Here is a 24,740-nt window from a genome sequence, read left to right on the forward strand (position 1 = left end):
TTTTCTTCTTCTTTTCTTCTTCTTTTTCTTTTTCTTCTTCTTTTCTTCTTTTCTTTTTCTTCTTCTTCTTCTTCTTTCTTCTTCTTCTTCTTCTTCTTCTTCTTCTTCTTCATTCTTTCCTTTTCCTTTTTCTTCTTCTTCTTCTTCTTTTTCTATTTCTTTTCTTCTTCTTCTTCTTTTTCTTCTTTTTCTTCTTCTTCTTTTTCTTTTCTTCTTTTTCTTCTTTCTTCTTTTTCTTTCTTTTTCTTCTTTTCTTCTTTTCTCTTCTCTCTTCTTCTTCTTTATTCTTCTTCTTCTTCTTCTTATCTTTATTCTTCTTCTTTCTTCTTCTTTTTATTCTTTTCTTCTTTTCTTCTTCTTCTTTTATTTTTCTTCTTCTTTTATTCTTTTTCTTCTTTTCTTCTTCTTTTCTTCTTCTTCTTTTTCTTTTCTTCTTTTCTTCTTCTTTTTCTTCTTCTTCTTTTTCTTCTTTTTCTTCTTCTTTTCTTCTTCTTTTTCTTCTTTTTCTTCTTTCTTCTTCTTTCTTCTTCTTTTTCTTCTTCTTTTTCTTCTTCTTTTTCTTCTTCTTTTTCTTCTTCTTCTTTTTCTTTCTTCTTTTTCTTCTTCTTTTTCTTCTTCTTTTTCTTCTTCTTTTCTTCTTTTTCTTCTTTTTCTTCTTTTTCTTCTTTTTCTTCTTTTTCTTCTTCTTTTATTCTTCTTCTTTTATTCTTCTTCTTTTTATTTTTATTTTTCTTCTTTTTCTTCTTTTCTTCTTCTTTTTCTTTTTTCTTCTTCTTTTCTTCTTTTCTTTTTCTTCTTCTTTTTCTTCTTTTTCTTTTTCTTCTTCTTCTTCTTCTTCTTCTTCTTTTTCTTTTCTTCTTTTTCTTCTTCTTTTTCTTCTTCTTTTTCTTCTTTTCTTCTCTCTTCTTCTTTCTTCTTTTTCTTCTTCTTCTTTTTCTTTTTCTTCTTCTTCTTTTTCTTTTTCTTCTTTTTCTTCTTTTTCTTCTTCTTCTTTTTCTTTTTCTTTTTCTTCTTTTTCTTCTTTTTCTTCTTTTTCTTCTTTTTCTTCTTTTTCTTCTTTTTCTTCTTTTTCTTCTTTTTCTTCTTTTTCTTCTTTTTCTTCTTTTTCTTCTTTTTCTTTTTCTTTTTATTCTTTTTCTTTTTCTTTTTCTTCTTTTTCTTCTTTTTCTTCTTCTTCTTTTTCTTTTTCTTTTTCTTCTTTTTCTTCTTTTTCTTCTTTTTCTTCTTTTTCTTCTTTTTCTTCTTTTTCTTCTTTTTCTTCTTTTTCTTCTTTTTCTTCTTTTTCTTCTTTTTCTTCTTTTTCTTTTTCTTTTTATTCTTTTTCTTCTTCTTCTTCTTCTTCTTTTATTCTTCCAAAGTCTGCTTAAAAATAGGCCACCTTCATAGCGGACATACGTTTCCTTCTGTACCTACTATCTATACAAACATGAGTGGCATGGGTATATGACGTGGCTTTTATAATAGGCTCAGTTTCGGATCTAATTGGATCCTTGTTCCAGGCAGGAACAATGTAGTGCACTACTCACATGGTGACACTGATGAGGTGTACCTTCCTCTTTCGCCATTCAAGCTTGTACTTAATGAAAAACTTTTTAAAGTGCTGGGTAAAAAACAAATTCACATACTGTGAAATATTTTTCATGTGTGGTGCAATGTCATTAAAGGAGTAGTAAACGATGAATATGGTGAGCACATAAATCCGGGTATTTCTAACACTGAAAAGAATTACTGAGGCAGGTGGAGCCACAATTTGTTTTCTGACTAATGGTGTAATCTCAGGGGTATTTTTACTAAAATGCAGGTTTTTTAAAGTGAAGATGTTGCCATAGCAACCAGTCAACCTATTATCTTCTAGAAGGTGCTAGATAACTGATTAGCAAGCAATCAGATTATACTTATCAGTTATCTAGCCACTTCTAGAAGATTATAGCTAGAATCTGATTAGTTGCTATGGCAACATCTCCAGTTCTAAAATCCTAAACTTTAGTAAATATATCCCTTAGAGAAATTCTTGAGGCAAAGTTCACCAGAAAATCGAAGCTACTTTTTGAAACTAAAAGTTTGTCGGCTTGATCAGATTTTAATAAGAATGTAAGTAGGAATTTAAATAAATAAATTGCTAATTACCCAAGATCCTTACCTGATAGAAAAAATTGGCAAACATCTGAATTCATTCCCCCCCCCCCCCCCCTCCCATAAAAGACCTTAAGAATCAAAGAATACAGTAATTTATTTCTTAGAACTCAAGTTGTTCTTTTTTTCCCCCTTCATTTTATGTGCTGCATATGTTAATCAGTAAACCTATTTTTCCTAGGTATTGTCCATAGTGACTTAAAGCCAGCAAACTTCTTGATTGTAGATGGGATGCTTAAGCTAATAGACTTTGGCATTGCCAACCAAATACAGCCAGATGTAACAAGTATTGTGAAAGATTCACAGGTAATTATAGTTCATTTTGAACGCCCTGTATACGTAACTGTGTTTATGTATTTTCTCTGATTAATGTACTGTAAGTGGTAATGTTGCAGAGTATGTGATAATTTTATCCATATAATGTGTTTTTATTTACAAGTCGAATATCTAAATGTATTATAGCGATTTAACACTTCCTGCTTTGCCTCATTACCGAGGCTAAGCTGGAAGAGCCATCAACAAGATGTATTAACATCTTGTCTGTCGAAGCGGGGAAGCGAAGCTCCCCCCGAGCACACAGCGCATCAGCTCAGTGCTGAAGCACTGTGCCTCCTTCCCGGTCGGCTCCTCTGCACATGCGCGGGATCTGCTGCTCACGCTAGATCCCCAGCGCACTCGAAGTCGGCACCCACCAGGGACAGCTCTGTCCCTGCTGTGGGTCTATGGGCATCAACACCTGCATCTGTTGAAATTGACAGCTGCAGGTGTCTGAACGGTCAGCAACATACATTGCCCAAGCATATCGGCCTGCTATCTGTAAGATTGCAGCGCCGATAATGGAAAGGGGCGATAGTGCCGCTGATACTGTGCCCGCACCGCAGCGATCATACATGGGGTAGAAGCGGTATAGCGCACATAACATGTGGGCCAGGCACACCTCTCTCTGCTGCGCCTCCCCCCACCGCGGCAGACATGTCCCCCCGCAGCCAGCTCCTCCCGCCGGCCGCCGATCTCTGCTCCCCCGCCGCCCACAGGCACCTCTCTCCCTGCAGTGCCTCCCCCCGCTGCCCCAGATATGTCTCCCCGCAGCCAGCTCCTACCGCCGGCCGCCGATCTCTGCTCCCGCCACCATCTGCACCCCTTGCCGCTGCTGTCAGCGACCCTGTGTACGGCCAAATCCGACAGTTGGATTTGGACGTCCATTGAATAGGGGATTTTGGATCCATTCCGACAACTGCATGTCGGAATCGATCCGACTCTTATTGAATATACCCCTTAGGGTCCATTTTCTGTTCATTGCACCAATGAATATAGGTTTGCCATATTCGGTGATAAATGCGATCTGAAGGAGGTTTCCTTGCTCTGCTCATGGTTTGAATTACCTGTTGTGAGAATCCTCTTGAATTAAGGATAGAGGTTTCAAGAGGCACGCCGTCAAAGTCAGTCGATCCAGATGTCCGTGATAACAAGGACCCTGCATCAGTAGATCTGGACGTTGAGGGAGCAGAAGTGGAACATCCATCGACATTCTCTGCAGTTCTGTGTACCAATGCCTTCTGGGCCAAGCCGGAGCTATTAGTATCACGGCACCTTTTTCTTGCTTTATCTTTCTCACCACCCTGGGTAATAGGGTGATTGGAGGAACACACAAGCCAGATGAAAGTCCCATCTCACCAACAGGGCATCCGCAAAGATCGCTCTGGGATCCTTTGTTCTTGATCCGTATGCGAGCACTTTGTTGTTCCGACGGGACGCCATGAGATCTATCTCTGGCAACCCCCACTTGTCTACTAGAGTCTGGAAGACCTCCGGGTGGAGAGCCCATTGGCTTGCCTGAATGACGTGTCGACTGAAATAGTTTGCTTCCCAGCTTAGGACTCCCGAAACAAACACTGCGGACAAGGCTGGATGATGAAGTTCTGCCCACTTTAGTATGTGACTTACCTCCTTCATAGCTTTTCGGCTGCGAGTTCCTCCCTGATGGTTGAGGTACGCTACTGCCGTCGCATTGTCTGAGCGGATCTGGACTGGTTTTCCCCCAAGAATGTCCTTTGCCTGAATCAGTGCCATGTATATGGCCCAAAGTTCCAATATATTTATATTTCTCATACGTCCTAGAGGATGCTGGGGACTCCGTAAGGACCATGGGGTATAGACGGGATCCGCAGGAGACATGGGCACACTATAAGACTTTGAATGGGTGTGAACTGGCTCCTCCCTCTATGCCCCTCCCCCAGACTCCAGTTAGATTCTGTGCCCAGTGAGACTGGATGCACACTGAGGAGCTCTCCAGAGTTTCTCAGAAAAAGACTTTTAGGTTTATTATTTTCAGGGAGACCTGCTGACAACAGGCTCCCTGCATCGTGGGACTGAGGGGAGAGAATCAGACCTACTTCTCTGTGTTCAAAGGCTCTGCTTCTTAGGCTACTGGACACCATTAGCTCCAGAGGGTCCGATCACTTGGTACGCCTAGCTGCTCGTTCCCGGAGCCGCGCCGTCAATCCCCTCACAGAAGCCAGAAGAAAGAAGCCGGGTGAGTAAAAGGAGATCAGAAGACTTCAGTGACGGCAGAAAACGGCTTTTGAGGTACCGCGCAGCGGGCCATGCTCCCACAGACAGAACGGCACTGCAGGGCGCAGGGGGGGCACCCTGGGCAGCATAAATCCTCAAATAGCGACTGGCAGAAGTGTATAAAGTGCCTAGGCACTAATTACAGACCCGCGCCAGTATAAAGAAGTAAAATTAAGCGGGACTGAAGTGTGCCATTAAGGGGGTGTGGCTTAGCCCTCACAGCTCTGACCAGCGCCATTTTCTCTTCACAGAAGCTGCAGAGACGCTGAGCCTGTCCTCCCACACTACTGTACAAGTAACAGGGTGCAAAACGGGGGGGGGGGGCAGCACAAGAGATTTGGTGCTAATTATTTGAAAGTAAAAGCGCTAACAGGTCAGGGCAGTATTTTACTCGTTTCAGAACCGGGATAGGCGCTGGGTTGTGAGCTGGCAGAACTCCCTCTGTGTTTCTCTAACAGGCTTTGTTGTGGGTCTGTCTCCTATAGCCCCAGTGCGGTTGTGGTGTTGGTACGTGTGTGTCGACATGTTTGAGGCTGAGTGCTCTTCCCAGGAGCAGGCTGGAGTGGGGACAGAAAAGGCTGTGGGAGTGACCGTGTCGGCACCGCCGACAGCTGATTGGGTAAATATGTTGAATGTTTTGAATGCAAATGTGGCTCGGTTGACTAAGAGATTAGATAAATCTGAGTCTAAGAACCAGACATGGAGGAAATCCATGGAAGATGCATTGTCACAAGCTCAGACCCCTTCTGGGTCACAGAAACGTGCATTTACCCAGATAGCAGATACAGATACCGACACGGATTCTGATTCCAGTGTCGACTATAGTGATGCCAGATTAAATCCTAAACTGGCTAAGATCATTCAGTACATGATTGTGGCGATAAAAGACGTATTACATATCACGAAGGACCCTTCTGTTCCTGATACAAGGGTCTGTATGTATAAAGAAAAGAAACCTGAGATAACGTTTCCTCCCTCTCATGAACTGAACGCTCTTTTTGAAAAGGCTTGGGCATATCCTGACAAGAAGGTACAGGTTATCATAAGAATTCCAGTGGCATATCCGTTTCCTTCTGGGGACAGGGAAAAGTGGGAGTCAACCCCCACGGTAGACAAGGCTCTGTCGCGTCTATCCAAAAAAGTGGCTCTTCCGTCTCCTGACACGGCAGCCCTAAAGGATCCTGCGGATCGTAAGCAGGAAAATGCACAAAAATCCATTTATGTCACTACGGGTTCGCTACTCAGGCCGGCCGTTGCTTCGGCATGGGTGAGCAGCGCTATTGAAAAGTGGGCAGATAACTTGTCATCTGAGATAGATACCCTAAACATGGATAGCGTACTTTTGACTCTGGGTCATATCAGGGACGCTGCAGCAGATTTAAAAGAAGCTGTAAGGGATATTGGCCTTTTGGGATCAAGGGCCAATGCCTTGGCAGTCTCAGCTAGGAGAGCATTGTGGATTCATCTATGGAATGCTGATGTTGACTCTAAGAAGGCGATGGAGTCTTTACCGTTTAACGGTAGTGTCTTGTTTGGTGACGGCCTCACTGACCTGGTATCTACGGCTACCGCGGGTAAGTCGTAATTTTTACCTTATGTTGCTGCACAACAGAAGAAAACGCCCCACTATCAGATGCAGTCCTTTCGGCCCAATAAATACAAAAAAGGACTAGGGTCCTCCTTCCTTGCTGCGAGAGGAAGAGGAAAGGGAAAAAGGTCACAGGCTGTGGCAAGTCCCCAAGAGCAGAAGTCCTCTCCGGCTTCTACCAAATCCACCACATGATGCTGGGGCTCTTCTGTGGGGGTTCACTACGGCTGGCCGGCGGTCGGGCTCCCGGCGACCAGCATCCCGGCGCCGGGAGCCCGACCGCCGGCTTACCGACAGCTTGGCGAGCGCAAATGAGCCCCTTGCGGGCTCGCTGCGCTCGCCACGCTACGGGCACGGTGGCGCGCTGCGCGCGCCACACTATTTTATTCTCCCTCTATGGGGGTCGTGGACCCCCACGAGGGAAAATAATTGTCGGTATGCCGGCTGTCGGGCTCCCGGCGCCGGTATACTGAGCGCCGGGAGCCCGACCGCCGGCAAACAGAAGACCACCCCTTCTGTGGGAGTCCGCACCGGTGGGGGCATGTCTCAAACTCTTCAGTCAGGTCTGGGTACACTCGGACCTGAATCCTTGGATATTAGAAATAGTAGACCAAGGGTACAAATTAGAGTTTCAAGACGTGCCCCCTCACCTATTTTTCAAATCGGCCTTACCAGCTTCTCTTCTAGAAAGGGAGGTAGTATGCGCTGCAATACTAAAGTTGTATCAAAATCAAGTCATTGTCACAGTACCCCCGTCACAACAGGGGGAGGGTTTTGATTCGAGTCTGTTCGTGGTCCCGAAGCCGAATGGCTCAGTCAGACTGATTCTGAATCTAAAATCCCTCAATTTCTTTCTAAAAAAATTCAAATTCAAGATGGAATCTCTCCGAGCAGTGATTTCCAGTCTGGAGGAGGGGGATTTTATGGTGTTGGTCGACATAAAGGATGCCTACGTACACGTCCCCATATATCCTCCACATCAGGCATACCTGAGGTTTGCTGTTCAGGATTGTCATTACCAATTTCAGATGTTGCCGTTTGGTCTGTCCACGGCTCCAAGGATTTTCACCAAGGTTATGGCGGAAATGATGGCTCTCCTGCGCAAGCAGGGAATCGCAATTATCCCGTACTTGGACGATCTCCTCATAAAGGCGAGATCCAAGAAGCAGTTGATGAAAAATGTTGCGCTATCGCTGACGATTCTGCAACAACATGGTTGGCTCCTAAACTTGACAAAATCACAGTTGGCTCCGACGACACAGCTGTCGTCCCTGGGCGTGATTCTGGATACAGAATTGCAGAGCGTTTTTCTTCCAGTGGAAAAGGCTCTGGAAATACAGAACATGGTAAAATAGATTCTGAAACCGCCAAGAGTGTCGATTCTTCAATGCACTCGCTTGCTGGGGAAGATGGTGGCGGCCTACGAGGTCATTCAGTATGGCAGGTTCCATGCCAGGGTGTTTCAGTGGGACCTGTTGGACAAGTGGTCTGGGTCTCACCTGGACATGCATTGGAAAATAATCCTATCTTCCAGGACCAGGATCTCCCTCCTGTGGTGGCTGCACAGTACTCACCTTCTGGAGGGACGCAGATTCAGGATTGGATCCTGGTGACCACAGATGCAAGTCTCCGAGGCTGGGGAGCAGTCACACAGGGGAGAAATTTTCAGGGAAATTGGGTAGCCAGGAAGCTTGTCTGCACATAAACATTCTGGAATTAAGGGCCATTTACGATGGCGTTCTGCAAGCGGAACACCTTCTTCGCGGTCTGCCCGTCTTGATTCAGTCAGACAACATAACAGCAGTGGCGTACATAAACCGCCAGGGCGGAACAAGAAGCAGAGTGGCGATGGCCGAGTCCACAAAAGTTCTTCGCTGGGCGGAGAGACATGCAAGCGCTCTGTCAGCGGTCTTCATTCCAGGAGTGGACAACTGGGAAGCAGACTTCCTCAGCAGACACGATCTCCATCCAGGAGAGTGGGGTCTTCATCAAGAGGTCTTTGCAGAAGTGACAAGTCGTTGGGGAATTCCTCAAATAGACATGATGGCGTCACACCTCAACAAGAAACTTCAGAGATATTGTTCCAGGTCGAGGGACCCTCAAGCAATAGCGGTGGACGCCCTAGTGACACCGTGGGTGTTTCCGTCGGTCTATGTGTTCCCTCCACTTCCACTCCATTCCAAAGGTGATAAAGATTATAAGAAGAACAAGGGTTCAGGCGATACTCATTGTTCCAGTCTGGCCAAGGAAGGCCTGGTATCCAGATCTTCAGGATTTGCTCATAGAAGATCCCTGGCCTTTTCCTCTACGAGAGGACCTGTTACAGCAAGGACCGTGCGTGTATCAAGACTTACCGCGGCTGCGTTTGATGGCATGGCGGTTGAACGCCAAATCCTAGCCCGAAAGGGTATTCCCAGAGAAGTCATTCCCACACTACTTCAGGCTAGAACGGAAGTAATGGCAAAGCATTACCACCGTATTTGGAGGAAATATGTCTCTTGGTGTGAATCCAAGAAGGCTCCTACGGAGGAATTTCAACTGGGGCATTTGCTCCATTTTTTGCAAGCAGGTGTGGATGCGGGCCTAAAGTTGGGCTCAATTAAAGTACATATTTCGGCCTTATCAATTTTCTTTCAGAAGAATTGGCCTCCCTTCCAGAAGTTCAGACCTTCGTGAAAGGCGTACTACACATCCAACCCCCCTTTGTGCCCCCAGTGGCACCATGGGATCTTAATGGGGTGTTACATTTCCTGCAATCTCATTGGTTTGAACCTTTGCGTTAGGTTGAGTTAAAATTCCTAACTTGGAAAGTAGTCATGTTGTTGGCCTTGGCATCTGCAAGGCGGGTATCCGAATTGGCGGCTTTGTCTCACAAAAGCCCCTATTTAATCTTCCATACTGATAGAGCAGAGTTGAGAACTCGTCAGCAATTTCTGCCAGAAGTGGTATCATCGTTTCACGTGAACCAGCCTATTGTGGTGCCAGTGGCTGCTGACGCCTTGGCGGAATCGAAGTCTCTCGATGTGGTCAAAGCTTTGAAAATCTATGTCGCCAGAACGGCTCAAATTAGGATAATAGAGGCTCTGTTTGTCCTGTGGGCTCCCAACAAGATTGGGGCTCCTGCTTCTAAGCAGACTATTGCACGCTGGATCTGTAATACGATTCAGCAAGCTCATTCTTCGGCAGGATTGCAGTTACCGAAATTAGTGAAGGCCCATTCTACCAGAAAGGTGGGCTCATCCTGGGCGGCTGCCCGAAGGGTCTCGGCATTACAGCTTTGCCGAGCTGCTACTTGGTCGGGATCAAATACTTAAGCGAAGTTTTACAAGTTTGATACCCTGGCTGAGGAGGACCTCTTGTTTGGTCAATTGGTGCTGCAGAGTCATCCGCACTCTCCCACCCGTTCTGGAGCTTTGGTATAAACCCCATGGTTCTTGAAGCATCCCCAGCATCCTCTAGGACATATGATAAAATAGGATTGTAATACCTACCGGTAAATCCTTTTCTCTTAGTCCGTAGAGGATGCTGGGCGCCCTTCCCAGTGCGGGCTGTATCTGCAGTTTTGGTTATGGTTCCACTCAGGTTGAGTTCAGTCAGTCTGTGGCTGATGTTGGTCATGCCGTTGCATGCGGCGTTGTTGAATGCCATGTTGTACGGCGTGTTTGAGGTGGGAGCTGGTATGTATCTCGCCTTAGTTTTAAAAATAAATTAAATCCTTTTCCTCGAAATGTCCGTCTCCCTGGGCACAGTTCCTATAACTGGAGTCTGGAGGAGTGGCATAGAGGGAGGAGCCAGTTCACACCCCTTTTAAAGTCTTAAAGTGCCCATGTCTCCTGCGGATCCCATCTATACCCCATGGTTCTTGAAGCATCCCCAGCATCCTCTAAGGACTAGGTGTTAAAATCCTATTTATCCCCTGCTGGCGTAAATAAGGTGCCATTACCACCATAATCTTGGTAAATACTCTGGGGGCTGTGGCTAACCCAGAAGGTAGGGCCTGGAACTGAAAATGCTGTTGGAGAATAGCGAACCTGAGAGAGCACTGATGGGACAGTGCTATAGGAACATGTAGGTAGGCATCCTGTATATCCAGGAATACTATATAATCCCCTGACTCCAATGCCAAAATGATGGAACGGAAAGTCTCCATGTGAAACCGAGGTACCCAAATGTATTTGTTCAGCGTTTTGAGATTGAGAATGGGCAGAAATTACCCATTTGGCTTCTGAACTAAAATCAGGTTGGAGTAAAATCCCTTTCCTTGTTGTGCAGGAGGAACTGGAATGACTACTCCTGACTGAAGCAATTTCTGGACAACAAAACCCTGGCCTTCGTCTCTACCCGAGACGGGCTGGTACAAAAAAACCTTAGAGGAGGGTGCTTCTTGAAGGCAAACACATAACCTAGAGATACCGCTTCCTTCACCCAGGCATCTGTTGTAGACTGCTGCCAGATCTGTTCAAACTGAAGAAGTCGGTCCCCCAGGTGGAGGCCTGCACCGTCAGGCTGATGGGTTATTCTCTGTTTTCCCAACCGGTCCTCTGGTAGCCCAATGCTTTGTAGCCTTACCAGACTTGTTGTATTGGGGCTGCTTGCCATCACTTTTTCCTTTAGCATTTCCTTGTGACCGAAAGGGACGAAAAGCTGGAATTTTAGGTTTGAAATTTTATGTGGAAGGGAACTTGACCTTCTTGGAGTCTGCTTCGGACTCCAGAATATCTGTCAATTCTATACCAAAAAGAATATCTCCAGAAAAGGGCAAAGATTCCAAAACCACCTTAGATTCTGAATCCGCTTTCCACGTACGTAGCCAAACTGCTCTGGGAGCAGCTATTGTTGAAGCTGATGCCCTGGAGGCAATGGGGGTCATTCCGAGTTAATCACTCGCTAACCGTTTTTAGCAGCCGTGCAAACGCATTGTCACCGCCCACTGGGGAGTGTATTTTCTCTTTGCAGAAGTGTGAACGCTTGTGCAGCAGAGCGCCTGCAAAATCATTTTGTGCAAAACAAGACCAGCCCTGTAGTTACACTCCGTGTGCGTTGATTCTAATGAGAGAGGGACGACTTTTGATGTCATACACCTGCCCAGCCACGCCTGCGTTTTTTCTGCCATGCCTGCGTTTTTCTTAGCACTCCCTGAAAACGGTCAGTTGACACCTAGAAACGCCCACTTCATTTTCTAGAAAACCATCCACTCTCCTATCCGTGACATCATTTAATGATGTTGAAGGCAAAGGTAATGTAGATTTGCGCACTAATCGAATTACATGCGTATCTACTTTAGGAGCCACCTCTCTTTTTAAACAATCCCCAGCTGGAAGAGGATAATTGGATTTCCATTTCTTATGAATCCTAAACTTCTTATTGGGCGTAGCCCAATCCTCTTCCATGATTTCTCTGACGTCCTAGTGGATGCTGGGAACTCCGTAAGGACCATGGGAATAGCGGCTCCGCAGGAGACTGGGCACAAAAAGTAAAAGCTTTAGACTAGCTGGTGTGCACTGGCTCCTCCCCCTATGACCCTCCTCCAAGCCTCAGTTAGATTTTTGTGCCCGAACGAGAAGGGTGCAAGCTAGGTGGCTCTCCTGAGCTGCTTAGAAGTAAAAGTTTAAATAGGTTTTCTCTATCGTCCTAGTGGATGCTGGGGTACCTGAAAGGACCATGGGGAATAGCGGCTCCGCAGGAGACAGGGCACAAAAGTAAAGCTTTCCGATCAGGTGGTGTGCACTGGCTCCTCCCCCTATGACCCTCCTCCAATCCAGTTAGATTTTTGTGCCCGGCCGAGAAGGGTGCAATCTAGGTGGCTCTCCTAAAGAGCTGCTTAGAAAAGTTTAGCTTAGGTTTTTTATTTTACAGTGAGTCCTGCTGGCAACAGGATCACTGCAACGAGGGACTTAGGGGAGAAGAAGTGAACTCACCTGCGTGCAGGATGGATTGGCTTCTTGGCTACTGGACATCAGCTCCAGAGGGACGATCACAGGTACAGCCTGGATGGTCACCGGAGCCTTGCCGCCGGCCCCCTTGCAGATGCTGAAGTAAGAAGAGGTCCAGAATCGGCGGCAGAAGACTCCTCAGTCTTCTAAAGGTAGCGCACAGCACTGCAGCTGTGCGCCATTTTCCTCTCAGCACACTTCACACGGCAGTCACTGAGGGTGCAGGGCGCTGGGAGGGGGGCGCCCTGGGAGGCAAATGAATACCTATTTTGGCTAAAAATACCTCACATATAGCCTCCGGAGGCTATATGGAGATATTTAACCCCTGCCAGAATCCGTTAAGAGCGGGAGACGAGGCCGCCGAAAAAGGGGCGGGGCCTATCTCCTCAGCACACAGCGCCATTTTCCCTCACAGAAAGGCTGGAGGGAAGCCTCCCAGGCTCTCCCCTGCACTGCACTACAGAAACAGGGTTAAAACAGAGAGGGGGGGCACTAATTTGGCGTTAGAAATATATAAAAAAGATGCTATAAGGGAAAACACTTATATAAGGTTGTCCCTATATAATTATAGCGTTTTTGGTGTGTGCTGGCAAACTCTCCCTCTGTCTCTCCAAAGGGCTAGTCGGTCCTGTCCTCTATCAGAGCATTCCCTGTGTGTGTGCTGTGTGTCGGTACGTGTGTGTCGACATGTAGGAGGACGATGTTGGTGAGGAGGCGGAGCAATTGCCTGTAATGGTGATGTCACTCTCTAGGGAGTCGACACCGGAATGGATGGCTTATTTAGGGAATTACGTGATAATGTCAACACGCTGCAAGGTCGGTTGACGACATGAGACGGCCGACAAACAATTAGTACCGGTCCAGACGTCTCAAAAACACCGTCAGGGGTTTTAAAACGCCCGTTTACTTTAGTCGGTCGACACAGACACAGACAGGGACACTGAATCCAGTGTCGACGGTGAATAAACAAACGTATTCCTTATTAGGGCCACACGTTAAAGGCAATGAAGGAGGTGTTACATATTTCTGATACTACAAGTACCACAAAAGAGGGTATTATGTGGGATGTGAAAAAACTACCATAGTTTTTCCTGAATCAGATAAATTAAATAAAGTGTGTGATGATGCGTGGGTTCCCCCCGATAGAAATTTATGGGCGGTATACCCTTTCCCGCCAGAAGTTAGGGCGCGTTGGGAAACACCCCTTAGGGTGGATAAGGCGCTCACACGCTTATCAAAACAAGTGGCGGTACCGTCTATAGATAGGGCCGTCCTCAAGGACCAGCTGACAGGAGGCTGGAAAAATATCATAAAAAGTATATACACACATACTGGTGTTATACTGCGACCAGCGATCGCCTCAGCCTGGATGTGCAGAGCTGGGGTGGCTTGGTCGGATTCCCTGACTAAAAATATTGATACCCTTGACAGGGACAGTATTTTATTGACTATAGAGCATTTAAAGGATGCATTTCTATATATGCGAGATGCACAGAGGGATATTTGCACTCTGGCATCAAGAGTAAATGCGATGTCCATAAACTGCCAGAAGATGTTATGGACACGACAGTGGTCAGGTGATGCAGATTCCAAACGGCTCAAAGGTGTATTGCCGTATAAAGGAAGAGGAGTTATTTGGGGTCGGTCCATCGGACCTGGTGGCCACGGCAACTGCTGGAAAATCCACCGTTTTTACCCTAAGTCACATCTCTGCAGAAAAAGACACCGTCTTTTCAGCCTCAGTCCTTTCGTCCCTATAAGATCATATCTGCCCAGGGATAGAGGAAAGGGAAGAAGACTGCAGCAGGCAGCCCATTCCCAGGAACAGAAGCGTTCCACCGCTTCTGACAAGTTCTCAGCATGGCGCTGAGACCGTACAGGACCCCTGGATCCTACAAGTAGTATCCCAGGGGTACAGATTGGAATGTCGAGACGTTTCCCCTTCGCAGGCTCCTGAAGTCTGCTTTACCAAGGTCTCCATCCGACAAGGAGGCAGTATGGGAAAAAATTCACAAGCTGTATTCCCAGCAGGTGATAATTAAATTACCCCTCCTACTACAAGAAAAGGGGTATTATTCCACACTATATTGTGGTACTGAAGCCAGAAGGCTAGGTGAGACTTATTCTAAAAAAATTTTTGAACACTTACAAAGGTTCAAATCAAGATGGAGTCACTCAGAGCAGTGATAACGAACCAGGAAGAAGGGGACTATATAGTGTCCCGGGACATCAGGGATGCTTACCTCTATGTCCCAAATTTGCCCTTCTCACTAAGGGTACCTCAGGTTCGTGGTGCAGAACTGTCACTATCAGTTTCAGACGCTGCCGTTTGGATTGTCCACGGCACCCCGGGTCTTTACCAAGGTAATGGCCGAAATGATGATTCTTCTTCGAAGAAAAGGCGTCTTAATTATCCCTTACTTGGACGATCTCCTGATAAGGGCATAGTCCAGGGAACAGTTGGAGGTCGGAGTAGCACTATCTAGGATACTGCTACAACAGCACGGGTGGATTCTAAATATTCCAAAATCGCAGCTGATCCCGACGACACGTCTGCTGTGCCTAGGGATGATTCTGGACACAGTCCAGAAAAAGGTGTTTCTCCCGGAAGAGAAAGCAAGGGAGTTATCCGAGCTAGTCAGGAACCTCCTAAAAACAGTGCATCATTGCACAAGGGTCCTGGTAAAAAATGGTGGCTTCCTACGAAGCAATTCCATTCGGCAGATTTCACGCAAGAACTTTTCAGTGGGATCTGCTGGACAAATGGTCCGGATCGCATCTTCAGATGCATTCAGCGGATAACCCTATATCCAAGGACAAGGGTGTCTCTCCTGTGGTGGTTATAGAGTGCTCATCTTCTAGAGGGCCGCAGATTCGGCATTCAGGATTGGATGCTGGTGACCACGGAGCCCAGCCCGAGAGGCTGGGGAGCAGTCACACAAGGAAAAAATTTCCAGGGAGTGTGATCAAGTCTGGAGACTTTTCTCCACATAAATATACTGGAGCTAAGGGTAAATTTATAATGCTCTAAGCTTAGCAAGACCTCTGCTTCAAGGTCAGCCGGTATTGATGCAGTGGGAAAAACATCACGGCAGTCGCCCACGTAAACAGACAGGGCGACACAAGAAGCAGGAGGGCAATGGCAAAAACTGCAAGGACTTTTCGCTGGGCGGAAAATCATGTGATAGCACTGTCAGCAGTGTTTCATCCCGGGAATGGAAACTGGGAAGCAGACTTCCTCAGCAGGCACGACCTCCACCCGGGAGAGTGGAAACTTCATCGGGAAGTTTTTTCCACATGATTGTAAACCGTTGGGAAATACCAAAGGTGGACATGATGGCGTCCCGTCTGAACAAAAAACGGGACAGGTATTGCGCCAGGTCAAGAGACCCTCAGGCAATAGTTGTGGACGTTCTGGTAACACCGTGGGTGTACCAGTCGGTGTATGTGTTCCCTCCTCTGCTTCTCATACCTAAGGTGCTGAGAACTATAAGACGTAGAGGAGTAAGAACTATACTCATGGCTCCGGATTGGCCAAGAAGGACTTGGTACCCGGAACTTCAAGAGATGCTTACAGAGGTCTTATGGCCTCTGTCGCTAAGAAGGGACTTGCTTCAGCAAGTACCATGTCTGTTCCAAGACTTACCGCAGCTGCGTTGTCGGCATGGCGGTGGAAAGCCGGATCCTAAGGGAAAAGGCATTCCGGAAGAGGTCATTCCTACCCTGGTCAAAGCCAGAAAGGAGGTGACCGCACAACATTATCACCACATGTGGCGAAAATATGTTGCGTGGTGTGAGGCCAGGAAGGCCCCACAAAGAAATTTCAACTCGGTCGTTTCCTGCATTTCCTGCAAACAGGAGTGTCTATGGGCCTCAAATTGGGGTCCATTAAGGTTCAAATTTCGGCCCTGTCGATTTTCTTCCAGAAAGAATTGGCTTCAGTTCCTGAAGTCAAGAAGTTTGTCAAGGGAGTATTGCATATACAACCCCCCTTTGTGCCTCCAGTGGCACTGTGGGATCTCAACGTAGTTCTGGGATTCCTCAAATCACATTGGTTTAAAACCAGTCAAATCTGTGGATTTGAAGCATCTCACATGAAAAGTGACCATGCTCTTGGCCCTGGCCTGGACCAGGCGAGTGTCAAATTGGTGGTTTTTTCTCAAAAAAAAAAAAAAAAAGCCCATATCTGTTTGTCCATTCGGACAGGGCAGAGCTGCAGACTCGTCCCCAGTTCTCTCCCTAAGGTGGTGTCAGTGTTTCACCTGAACCAGCTTATTGTGGTGCCTTGCACCTACTAGGGACTTGGAGGACTCCAAGTTGCTAGATGTTGTCAGGGCCCTGAAAATATATTCCAGGACGGCTGGAGTCAGGAAAACTGACTTGCTGTTATTCTGTATGCACCCAACAAACTGGGTGCTCTTGCTTCTAAGCAGACTATTGCTAGTTGGATGTGTAATACAATTCAGCTTGCACATTCTGTGGCAGGCCTGCCACAGCCAAAATATGTAAATGCCCATTCCACAAGGAAGGTGGGCTCATCTTGGGCGGCTGCCCGAGGGGTCTCGGCTTTACAACTTTGCCGAGCAGCTACTTGGTCAGGGGCAAACACGTTTGCTAAATTCTACAAATTTGATACCCTGGCTAAGGAGGACCTGGAGTTCTCTCATTCGGTGCTGCAGAGTCATCCGCACTCTCCCGCCCGTTTGGGAGCTTTGGTATAATCCCCATGGTCCTTTCAGGAACCCCAGCATCCACTAGGACGATAGAGAAAATAAGAATTTACTTACCGATAATTCTATTTCTCGGAGTCCGTAGTGGATGCTGGGCGCCCATCCCAAGTGCGGATTATCTGCAATACTTGTACATAGTTACAAAAATCGGGTTATTATTGTTGTGAGCCATCTTTTCAGAGGCTCCGCTGTTATCATACTGTTAACTGGGTTTAGATCACAAGTTGTACGGTGTGATTGGTGTGGCTGGTATGAGTCTTACCCGGGATTCAAAATTCCTCCCTTATTGTGTACGCTCGTCCGGGCACAGTATCCTAACTGGCTTGGAGGAGGGTCATAGGGGGAGGAGCCAGTGCACACCACCTGATCGGAAAGCTTTACTTTTGTGCCCTGTCTCCTGCGGAGCCGCTATTCCCCATGGTCCTTTCAGGAACCCCAGCATCCACTACGGACTCCGAGAAATAGAATTATCGGTAAGTAAATTCTTATTTCTCTATCGTCCTAAGTGGATGCTGGGGTTCCTGAAAGGACCATGGGGAATAGCGGCTCCGCAGGAGACAGGGCACAAAAAAGTAAAGCTTTACTAGGTCAGGTGGTGTGCACTGGCTCCTCCCCCTATGACCCTCCTCCAGACTCCAGTTAGATTTTGTGCCCGAACGAGAAGGGTGCAATCTAGGTGGCTCTCCTAAAGAGCTGCTTAGAGAAAGTTTAGTTTAGGTTTTTTTCTTTACAGTGAGTCCTGCTGGCAACAGGATCACTGCAACGTGGGACTTAGGGGGAAAGTAGTAAACTCACCTGCATGCAGAGTGGATTTGCTGCTTGGCTACTGGACACCATTAGCTCCAGAGGGATCGAACACAGGCCCAGCCGTGGAGTCCGGTCCCGGAGCCGCGCCGCCGACCCCCTTGCAGATGCTGAAGCGTGAAGAGGTCCGGAAACCGGCGGCTGAAGACTCCTCAGTCTTCATAAGGTAGCGCACAGCACTGCAGCTGTGCGCCATTTTCCTCTCAGCACACTTCACTGGGCAGTCACTGAGGGTGCAGAGCGCTGGGGGGGGGCGCTCTGAGAGGCAAATATAAACCTTATACAAGGCTAAAAATACCTCACATATAGCCCATAGGGGCTATATGGAGATATTTAACCCCTGCCTGACTGGAAAAATAGCGGGAGAAGAACCCGCCGAAAAAGGGGCGGGGCCTATCTCCTCAGCACACGGCGCCATTTTCTGTCACAGCTCCGCTGGTCAGAACGGCTCCCAGGTCTCTCCCCTGCACTGCACTACAGAAACAGGGTAAAACAGAGAGGGGGGGCACACTAATGGCTATATATATATATATATTAAAGCAGCTATAAGGGAGCACTTAATATAAGGATATCCCTTGTATATATAGCGCTTTGTGGTGTGTGCTGGCAGACTCTCCCTCTGTCTCCCCAAAAGGGCTAGTGGGTCCTGTCTTCATTAGAGCATTCCCTGTGAGTTTGCGGTGTGTGTCGGTACGTGGTGTCGACATGTATGAGGACGATATTGGTGTGGAGGCGGAGCAATTGCCAAATATGCAGATGTCACCCCCCAGGGGGTCGACACCAGAATGGATGCCTTTATTTGTGGAATTACGTGATGGTTTATCTTCCCTTAAACAGTCAGTTGAGGACATGAGGCGGCCGGACAATCAATTAATGCCTGTCCAGGCGCCTCAAACACCGTCAGGGGCTGTAAAACGCCCTTTGCCTCAGTCGGTCGACACAGACCCAGACACGGGCACTGATTCCAGTGACGACGGTAGAAATTCAAACGTATTTTCCAGTAGGGCCACACGTTATATGATTTTGGCAATGAAGGAGACGTTACATTTAGCTGATACTACAGATACCGTAAAACAGGGTATTATGTATGGTGTGAAAAAACTACAAACAGTTTTTCCTGAATCAGAAGAATTAAATGACGTGTGTGATGAAGCGTGGGTTGCTCCTGATAAAAAGTTGATAATTTCAAAAAAGTTATTGGCATTATACCCTTTCCCGCCAGAGGTTAGGGCGCGCTGGGAAACACCCCCTAAGGTGGACAAGGCGCTCACACGCTTATCCAAACAAGTGGCGTTACCCTCTCCTGAGACGGCCGCACTTAAGGATCCATCAGATAGAAAGATGGAAGTTATTCAAAAGAATATATACACACATGCAGGTGTTATACTACGACCAGCTATAGCAACTGCCTGGATGTGCAGTGCTGGAGTAGTTTGGTCAGAATCCCTGATTGAAAATATTGATACCCTAGATAGGGACAATGTTTTACTGTCGTTAGAACAAATAAAGGATGCATTTATCTATATGCGTGATGCACAGAGGGATATTTGCACACTGGCATCTCGGGTGAGTGCTATGTCCATTTCAGCCAGAAGAGCCTTATGGACACGACAGTGGACAGGCGATGCGGATTCAAAACGTCACATGGAGGTTTTGCCGTATAAAGGGGAGGAGTTATTTGGAGTTGGTCTATCAGACTTGGTGGCCACGGCTACTGCCGGGAAATCCACTTTTTTACCTCAAGTCACTCCCCAACAGAGAAAGGCACCGACCTTTCAACCGCAGCCTTTTCGCTCCTACAAAAATAAGAGAGCAAAGGGCTTGTCGTACCTGCCACGAGGCAGAGGAAGAGGGAAGAGACACCAACAGGCAGCTCCTTCCCAGGAACAGAAGCCCTCCCCGGCTCCTGCAAAAACCTCAGCATGACGCTGGGGCCTCTCAAGCGGACTCGGGGACAGTGGGGGGCCGTCTCAAAAATTACAGCGCGCAGTGGGCTCACTCGCAGGTAGACCCCTGGATCCTGCAGATAATATCTCAGGGGTACAGGTTGGAATTAGAGACGGATCCTCCTCATCGTTTCCTGAAGTCTGCCTTACCAACCGTCTCTTCCGAAAGGGAGAGGGTGTTGGAAGCCATTCACAAGCTGTACGCTCAGCAGGTGATAGTCAAAGTACCCCTTTTACAACAAGGAAAGGGGTATTATTCCACTCTATTTGTGGTACCGAAGCCGGATGGCTCGGTAAGGCCTATTCTAAATCTGAAGTCCTTGAACCTCTACATAAAAAAGTTCAAGTTCAAGATGGAGTCACTCAGAGCAGTGATAGCGAACCTGGAAGAAGGGGACTTTATGGTATCCTTGGACATCAAGGATGCGTATCTACACGTTCCAGGGGTACCTCAGGTTCATTGTTCAAAACTGTCACTATCAGTTTCAGACGCTGCCGTTCGGATTGTCCACGGCGCCTCGGGTCTTTACCAAGGTAATGGCCGAGATGATGATTCTTCTTCGAAGAAAAGGCGTATTAGTTATCCCATACTTGGACGATCTCCTAATAAGGGCAAGGTCCAGAGAACAGCTGGAGACAGCTTTAGCACTATCTCAAGAGGTGCTAAGACAACACGGGTGGATTCTGAATATTCCAAAATCCCATTTAATCCCGACAACTCGTCTGCTGTTCCTAGGAATGATTCTGGACACGGTTCAGAAAAAGGTTTTCCTTCCAGAGGAAAAAGCCAAGGAGTTATCCGATCTGGTCAGGAACCTCCTAAAACCAGGAAAAGTGTCAGTACATCAATGCACAAGAGTCCTGGGAAAAATGGTGGCTTCTTACGAAGCAATTCCATTCGGCAGATTCCATGCAAGAATATTCCAAAGGGATCTGTTGGACAAATGGTCAGGGTCGCATCTGCAGATGCACCTGCGAATAACCCTGTCACCAAAGACAAGGGTGTCACTTCTGTGGTGGTTGCAGAAGGCTCACCTATTAGAAGGCCGCAGATTCGGCATTCAGGATTGGATCCTGGTGACCACGGACGCCAGCCTGAGAGGCTGGGGAGCAGTCACACAAGGAAGAAACTTCCAGGGAGTATGGACGAGTCTGGAAAAGTCTCTTCACATAAACATTCTGGAACTAAGAGCAATCTACAATGCTCTAAGCCAGGCGGAACTTCTCCTGCAAGGAAAGCCGGTGTTGATTCAGTCGGACAACATCACGGCGGTCGCCCATGTAAACAGGCAGGGCGGCACAAGAAGCAGGAGTGCAATGGCAGAAGCTGCCAAGATTCTTCGCTGGGCGGAGAATCACGTGATAGCACTGTCAGCAGTGTTCATCCCGGGCGTGGACAACTGGGAAGCAGACTTCCTCAGCAGACACGATCTTCATCCGGGAGAGTGGGGTCTACATCCAGAAGTCTTCAACATGTTAATAGACCGTTGGGAAAGACCAATTGTAGACATGATGGCGTCTCGCCTCAACAAGAAACTGGACAAATATTGCGCCAGGTCAAGAGATCCACAGGCAATAGCTGTGGACGCACTGGTAACTCCTTGGGTGTACCAGTCAGTGTATGTGTTTCCTCCTCTGCCGCTCATACCAAAGGTATTGAAGATCATACGGCAAAGAAGAGTAAGAACAATACTAGTGGTTCCGGATTGGCCGAGAAGGACTTGGTATCCGGAACTTCAAGAGATGCTCACGGACGAACCGTGGCCTCTACCTCTGAGAAGGGACCTGCTACAGCAGGGTCCCTGTCTTTTTCAAGACTTACCGCGGCTGCGTTTGACGGCATGGCGGTTGAACGCCAGATCCTAAAAGGGAAAGGCATTCCAGAAGAAGTCATTCCTACCTTGATTAAGGCACGGAAGGAAGTCACCGTGAAACATTATCACCGCATTTGGCGAAAATATGTAGCGTGGTGCGAGGATCGGAGGGTTCCGACGGAGGAATTCCAACTGGGTCGTTTCCTACATTTCCTGCAATCAGGATTATCTATGGGTCTCAAATTGGGATCCATTAAGGTTCAAATTTCGGCCCTGTCAATATTCTTCCAAAAAGAATTGGCCTCTGTCCCTGAGGTCCAGACTTTTGTCAAGGGAGTACTGCATATACAGCCTCCTGTGGTGCCTCCGGTGGCACCGTGGGATCTAAATGTAGTTTTAGATTTCCTCAAATCCCATTGGTTTGAACCATTGAAAAAGGTGGATTTGAAATATCTCACATTGAAAGTGACTATGTTACTAGCCCTGGCCTCTGCCAGGAGAGTATCTGAATTGGCGGCTTTATCTTATAAAAGTCCTTATCTAATCTTCCATTCGGATAGGGCAGAACTGCGGACTCGTCCGCATTTTCTCCCTAAAGTGGTATCAGCATTTCATCTGAACCAACCTATTGTGGTGCCTGCGGCCACTAGCGACTTGGAGGACTCCAAGTTGTTGGACGTTGTCAGAGCCTTAAAAATATACATTGCAAGGACGGCTGGAGTCAGAAAATCTGACTCGCTGTTTATATTGTATGCACCCAACAAGTTGGGCGCACCTGCTTCTAAGCAGTCGATTGCTCGTTGGATTTGTAACACAATTCAACTTGCACATTCTGTGGCAGGCCTGCCACAGCCTAAAACTGTAAAAGCCCACTCCACAAGGAAGGTGGGCTCATCTTGGGCGGCTGCCCGAGGGGTCTCGGCATTACAACTCTGCCGAGCAGCTACGTGGTCGGGGGAGAACACGTTTGTAAAATTTTACAAATTTGATACCCTGGCAAAGGAGGACCTGGAGTTCTCTCATTCGGTGCTGCAGAGTCATCCGCACTCTCCCGCCCGTTTGGGAGCTTTGGTATAATCCCCATGGTCCTTTCAGGAACCCCAGCATCCACTTAGGACGATAGAGAAAATAAGAATTTACTTACCGATAATTCTATTTCTCGGAGTCCGTAGTGGATGCTGGGCGCCCATCCCAAGTGCGGATTATCTGCAATACTTGTACATAGTTATTGTTAACTAATTCGGGTTATTGTTAAGGAGCCATCTTTAAGAGGCCCTTTCTGTTGTCATACTGTTAACTGGGTTTAGATCACAAGTTGTACGGTGTGATTGGTGTGGCTGGTATGAGTCTTACCCGGGATTCAAAATGCCTCCCTTATTGTGTATGCTCGTCCGGGCACAGTACCTAACTGGAGTCTGGAGGAGGGTCATAGGGGGAGGAGCCAGTGCACACCACCTGACCTAGTAAAGCTTTACTTTTTTGTGCCCTGTCTCCTGCGGAGCCGCTATTCCCCATGGTCCTTTCAGGAACCCCAGCATCCACTACGGACTCCGAGAAATAGAATTATCGGTAAGTAAATTCTTATTTTTTTATTTTCAGTGAGTCCTGCTGGCAACAGGCTCACTGCATCGTGGGACTAAGGGGAGAAGAAGCGAACTCACCTGACTGCAGAGTGGATTGGGCTTCTTGGCTACTGGACATTAGCTCCAGAGGGACGATCACAGGTTCAGCCTGGATGGGTCCCGGAGCCGCGCCGCCGGCCCCCTTAAAGAGCCAGAAGAGCGAAGAGGTCCGGAGAAAGCGGCGGCAGAAGACGTTCCTGTCTTCAAATAAGGTAGCGCACAGCACTGCAGCTGTGCGCCATTGCTCTCAGCACACTTCACACTCCGGTCACTGAGGGTGCAGGGCGCTGGGGGGGAGCGCCCTGAGACGCAATAAAAACGATATAAAAACCTTATATGGCTAAAAAAAAATGCATCACATATAGCTCCTGGGCTATATGGATGCATTTATCCCCTGCCAGTTTCCTGAAAAAAGCGGGAGAAAAGGCCGCCGTGAAGGGGGCGGAGCCTTTCTCCTCCGCACACAAGCGCCATTTTCTTTCACAGCTCCGCTGGAAGGACGGCTCCCTGACTCTCCCCTGCAGTCCTGCACTACAGAAACGGGGTAAAACAGAGAGGGGGGCACTATTGGCAGCTAATATATAAATACAGCAGCTATAACAGGGAGTAACACTTATATAAGGTTATCCCTGTATATATATATATATATATATATAGCGCTCTGGTGTGTGCTGGCAAACTCTCCCTCTGTCTCCCCAAAGGGCTAGTGGGGTCCTGTCCTCTATCAGAGCATTCCCTGTGTGTGTGCTGTGTGTCGGTACGATTGTGTCGACATGTATGAGGAGGAAAATGATGTGGAAGCAGAGCAATTGCCTGTGTTAGTGATGTCACCCCCTAGGGAGTCGACACCTGACTGGATGGTAGTAATTAAAGAATTACGTGACAATGTCAGCACTTTGCAAAAAACTGTTGACGACATGAGACAGCCGACAAATCAATTAGTGCCTGTTCAGGCGTCTCAGACACCGTCAGGGGCGCTAAAACGCCCGTTACCTCAGATGGTCGACACAGACCCTGACACGGATACTGAATCCAGTGTCGACGGTGACGAGACAAACGTAATGTCCAGTAGGGCCACACGTTACATGATCACGGCAATGAAGGAGGCATTGAACATTTCTGACACTACAAGTACCACAAAAAAGGGTATTATGTGGGGTGTGAAAAAACTACCAGTGGTTTTTCCTGAGTCAGATGAATTAAATGAGGTGTGTGATAAAGCGTGGGTTTCCCCCGATAAAAAACTGCTGATTTCTAATAAATTGGCACTATACCCTTTCCCGCCAGAGGTTAGGGCACGTTGGGAAACACCCCCTAGGGTAGATAAGGCGCTCACACGCTTATCAAAACAAGTGGCGTTACCGTCTCCTGATACGGCCGCTCTCAAGGAACCAGCTGATAGAAGGCTGGAAAATATCTTAAAAGGTATATACACACATACCGGTGTTATACTGCGACCAGCGATCGCCTCAGCCTGGATGTGCAGCGCTGGAGTGGCTTGGTCAGATTCCCTGACTGAAAATATTGATACCCTGGATAGGGACAGTATATTATTAACTATAGAGCATTTAAAGGATGCATTACTATATATGCGAGATG

At 47.4% G+C, this 24,740-nt stretch overlaps 1 protein-coding gene across 6 annotated transcripts in view; it reads left to right on the forward strand.

Moving 5' to 3' along the window:
- Positions 1-24,740, forward strand: part of TTK (TTK protein kinase) — a 429,767-nt gene that overhangs the window by 307,592 nt on the left and 97,435 nt on the right. For all 6 annotated transcript variants that reach the window (XR_010176004.1, XM_063916870.1, XM_063916871.1 and 3 more), the window contains exon 17: positions 2,315-2,439. Coding sequence is in view for 5 of the 6 variants with exons in the window: in XM_063916870.1 (XP_063772940.1) it covers positions 2,315-2,439 (125 nt within the window). In the remaining variant the exon portion in view is untranslated. The remainder of the gene's footprint in view (positions 1-2,314; positions 2,440-24,740) is intronic.

The sequence above is a fragment of the Pseudophryne corroboree genome, chromosome 4 (genome assembly GCF_028390025.1).
Source record: "Pseudophryne corroboree isolate aPseCor3 chromosome 4, aPseCor3.hap2, whole genome shotgun sequence".
Classification (NCBI taxonomy): Eukaryota; Metazoa; Chordata; class Amphibia; order Anura; family Myobatrachidae; genus Pseudophryne; species Pseudophryne corroboree.